This window comes from Solanum tuberosum, unplaced genomic scaffold, assembly GCF_000226075.1.
Source record: "Solanum tuberosum cultivar DM 1-3 516 R44 unplaced genomic scaffold, SolTub_3.0 scf00008, whole genome shotgun sequence".
Classification (NCBI taxonomy): domain Eukaryota; kingdom Viridiplantae; phylum Streptophyta; class Magnoliopsida; order Solanales; family Solanaceae; genus Solanum; species Solanum tuberosum.
Window position 1 is genome coordinate 226262 of NW_006238934.1, and position 4629 is coordinate 230890.

Sequence of the window (4629 nt, forward strand, 5' to 3'; positions counted from 1 at the left end):
GGGGGGGGGGGGGGGGGGGGGGTGTAAGTGGAGAACGTAGCGATGGAAAATGTTACGTTTGCTGGTTTGAGTTATAAGGAAAAATAGTACTGACATATCAGAATGTTAGATTTCTCTATGAAACCTACATTACTAAATGCAACCCTATATTGCCAATACAAAAGTTGGTTTCGGATATAAAACTCTGCACAATCTATGGAATTATGAATCATATTACATGGAATAAGATGCGACATAAGATTAAGTATACAGTTAAGAGCACCTCCAATAACAATATAACCTTAAAAGTTGACTTGTTACGTAAATGACAGTAAAATCGCAAGGTTTATAAAAAACTAAAAATTTTTATCTGAAGTTCTCTTTTAATTTAAACTTCTACAAGTCTACTAAAAAATGCATACAAACTTCATACAGACAATTGTCAGAGGAAGACATACCTCACAGAAGTCATCAGACATCCGCTTGGACACCCAATTAACTGATATGCGATATTCACGAACTAGACACTGATCAAGGGGTTGAAATCTGCCTTCTCTTATCTACATTTTGGCAGCAAAAAGAAATTTTAAACCCCAAAAAACTAGATTGCAAAAGCAATGGAAACGGTTAGCAACTTACTGATTTCAAAGCCACTTTCAAGCTCAATGGAGAGGCTTCTTTTATTTTATTAAGAGCTGTATTGCACCATTCATCATGAGATTCTGCTGCCTCTCTTTCCTGCATTTTGCGACAGTGAACTTGGTGCAAGTAAAAAAGAGACAAGCAAATATTTAAGAATACTAAAGCCCATAAAGCATGTATACAGATACCATCTCCCACAACCCCTAGTCAAAGGAAATCAACCAGACTGTCAATAACAGCTAAACTAGATTTCCGAGATCAGAAAACACACATACTTTTTCTTCTGACGTAAAACATTAAATCAACCAAAAGTGTCAGCGAAACAAATTTCAAAGATCAATATCCAGGAGGAAAGTTCTTCAAACAATGTCCTAAAACTTCTATTATCATGCTTTAAGACCAAAAAATGAAACAAAAAAAGAGACCTAGAAACTAAATAAGGACGATTTATACAAATGTGTACAACGGTTTGGGTTTGTGGCATAACAAGGTCTACTGAGTTTAACTATCAGAAAGTTGTGCCAAGCATTAAGTGTTGAACCCCAAGAAGTACGTATTGAAACACTGTGAACCATTTGGAAAGCACTGTTTCCTGTACTATCAGTAATGGATAGTCCTGAAGATGTAGTTTTTGTTATTCAAGTTATACTCATCCTGTTCAAGAAGATTTGCCATCTCTTACAAAAGGTCCAAGTAGTGTAAATTTTGAAGATTAAATCAAATGGAGTTCCATCTTAATCTTGCTCTTCAGTTTTGCATTCACTCAAGATTAGTTAACAGTTTGGAGCAGCTTATCAAATTTAGTGTTTGCATAGTTTATTATTTGCTATTATAGATCACTGCAAGTAATGGGTGTGCATTTGTACCTAGAGAAAGAAAGGACAATAAGAGCGAGTAAGAGAGAGAGAGTACTTACCAGAGCTTCTATAATTTCCTCAACTGTATCCTGGCTAAAGCATTTATCGATTTTCTCAAACCTGAATCACAAAAGGTGGTTAAACAAAAGAAAACAGAGGGTAGGAACGAAATTAACATGGGAGCAAAAGAAAAGGCAATATTGGCATCTTTAATAGATGTAAAGATCCATCCAAAAAAAAGGTCTGTAAGAGAACTTGTTCGAGTCATGGCTCAGAAAGGATTATCTATGGCTTTGGAAGATGATATGGAAGACCAAAGACCCCCCACCGCAAGACAGCTTGTTTCAGATGGCTAAATCACATATACCATATTTAACACATGAAAACCTGCAGAAATGAGGCATTGAGATCTGCAGCAGATGCTTTTTTGTGTGGATCAAATGAAACCACAGGATACCTGTTCTTAACAAAGCAAAGAGATGTGACAAAAATGGTGTATGTTTTTTAACCTGGCTGGAGTATAGTGGGTAACCAACAAATTTGGTCTTGTTGATGCTCTCATCAGCGACTACTAACGGGTTTCTAAGGCTGTCAACCAACACTCTCCAACACCTATCTTGGCCTAACCAAGCTGTTGTTGGGTCACAAAATTTGGTCTTGTTGATGCTTTCGTCGGCGACTACTAACGGGTTGTTATCGGGCTTGACCCACTTACAGAGAAATGGGTCAGACAAGTTAGCTAGTATTACATAATTTTGTAGTTGGGTTTGTTTGTCATCCACTATTCCAGTTAGCACTTCTTGGGAAATGGACCAAACACTCCATGGAGAGATTATCTCTATTAAATATGAGAAAGTAGACAAAGGGTGGTTTTCTGGTTAAGGAGCCAAAGTTCTGGAGTAAGTTTGGGAAGGGGATTATGACAAGAAAGGGGAGATCCCCTAGATGTATGCATGAATGTTGGAGGCAAACCTTAGAGAACAGCTACTGATATATGGTTAGTGAACGAGACTGGTGCTAAAGTAGCTGATTCTTTGAGATGGAGCATGCACATGGCTCATCTGATACAACGTTTCAGGATGGCAATCCAAGATTGGAATAAGTTGAAGACCTCTTTCTGAGAATATATGGAGATTCCAGAAGAGTAGAGAGAGGAGATAACATGATATAGAAGGGGTTGGAAGCTAAACATGTGAAGTTAAACTATTTCATAGAGTAGTCCAATAGATCAGATAGCAGAAATAAACAATGAGGTGTAAGAAAGAGTTTGCAGCACCAAAGCTCTCAAGAAAGTTGCTTGTTTGCTTTGTAACCATTAGAATATGGTCATTGGGTCTAATTCAACCCCCAAAGCAAATTCATAAAAGATGTGAATTGCTTAGACCATATAAGGAGACAACACCTTTATTTCTCAACCAATGTGGGACATTCTAACACCTCCTACACACCCATATCTAAAATCTAGAGCATGGATAATACAACTTGGAATCCAACACTAGGCAAACCAATAATAAAAGATGAATACCATGTTACAAGAATGGACTGTTCACCCTTACTCAACCTCAAAATCTAGCTCAAGAGGTGAAGATTTGCCAAGATCATATAAGGAAACAACACTTCATTCTCGGAACGAATGTGGGACATCTCACAATGTGCATTGCAATTCTAAAACATGACACCATTTTTTGAAAAAGTGGAGAGTCCGAGCAACTTAGACTAAAAGAATCACTAAAATGAATCCTAGAGTAATTTACTCTGGGTCCCCTAAAAATCCATATAATTGAGTAGAGCCCACAGAATTCACAAAGTTCAAGTTAGAGAAAATAAAATGATGGAAGAGGGGAAACAAGGAGAATTTAGATAGAACATTACTTGTGAAGAACACTCCTCGTTTCTGGGTAAACAATGTCACCATACTGAGCTATAGAATTTTCAATGACAAGTCGATCATCTGTGATCAATTTACCAAGGCGTTCTTCTATCCAAGGAAGCCTCTGTTGGAACAGCAAAGATCAGAACTACCAAAAAAAAAGTAGAACAAGAGTTGAGAATATAAATTACAAATTAACTTATCACTAACTTCACTGTGTGAATAGTGGGTAGCAAGACCACAAGCAATCATTTCTACACCATTAAGTTTTTCCCCTGTTAAAGCCAAATACTCCCCTGTAAGGAAGGAGATGCCAGTATTAAACTCCTAGCTTCAAACTTTAGGCAACAGTATAAAAATAACTTCACAACCAGCATGTCTTCAGCAGTAATAATCCAACAAAAGAAATAAAGAGAGTTCATCAAAACAATCAATTCCTTTGGTGGCAGAGGTGGATATAGGATGTCAAGAAGATGGGTGCACTTTTACGAAGAGGTAGATCCAAGATATAAATTTGACCAATTCAACCTATAGGTTCTTACAATTGAATTCATTATGCTTTTGAAGTTATAGGTTCAAAATTCTTATTTTTCTAAATAGAACTATTTTTTTACATTTATAGCTAACTTTGCATCAAAGATGATGATATCAATTGAACCCATTGATTATATGCTACATCATCCACTACTACTGTCTACTAGAGTTAATGTACACATTTGGCTTAATTATATAAAATTTAACAGTGACAAAAGAAAATTAGAAACTTCAATGTGTCCAGACTTGAAAATTTGAAAGAATACATCAAACAAATAAGAAAGAAAAAAAGTACTTAATTAAAACACAAGAAGTGACACCAATAACCACTTAGAACGGTGCACCCAATTCTAGAAAAAGAAAGAAAAAAACTACAAAATAGACATGAGATTTGAACTCCTAACCTCTCTTAGAGAGGTTCACCCAATAACGATCAAATTATATGATACTTTAAGCTTGGATGCACACATATATATTAAGTACTTTGAAAAAAATATAATAGTAATATACATGATCTACGGAGGGAACATGGATTCACGTAAACCTAGTAACCCCTTTAGAAACGCCACTGTTTGGTGGTGTGAGAAAAGTAATCTAATACAACATAGAAAAGGGACAACTGAAACAGAGAAAATACCAACCAAGCTAAAAACTTATGTTCAACTCATGACTCCCAGTAAATAAATAAATAAATCAAGGGGCCACTATTGAACCATCAAGAAATGAAGATTCGAGCCCCCCCCCCCC

General features: G+C 36.3%; 1 protein-coding gene across 1 annotated transcript in view; it reads right to left on the minus strand.

Annotated features, from left to right (window-relative positions):
• The window catches only part of LOC102591947 (3-hydroxyisobutyryl-CoA hydrolase-like protein 2, mitochondrial), a 12877-nt gene that overhangs the window by 1589 nt on the left and 6659 nt on the right, over positions 1 to 4629 (minus strand). The window contains exons 8-12 of the mRNA XM_006338870.2: positions 3559 to 3644; positions 3351 to 3472; positions 1538 to 1598; positions 619 to 717; positions 438 to 539 (exon numbers count right to left, since the gene is read on the minus strand). Of these exons, the coding sequence (XP_006338932.1) occupies positions 438 to 539; positions 619 to 717; positions 1538 to 1598; positions 3351 to 3472; positions 3559 to 3644 (470 nt within the window). The remainder of the gene's footprint in view (positions 1 to 437; positions 540 to 618; positions 718 to 1537; positions 1599 to 3350; positions 3473 to 3558; positions 3645 to 4629) is intronic.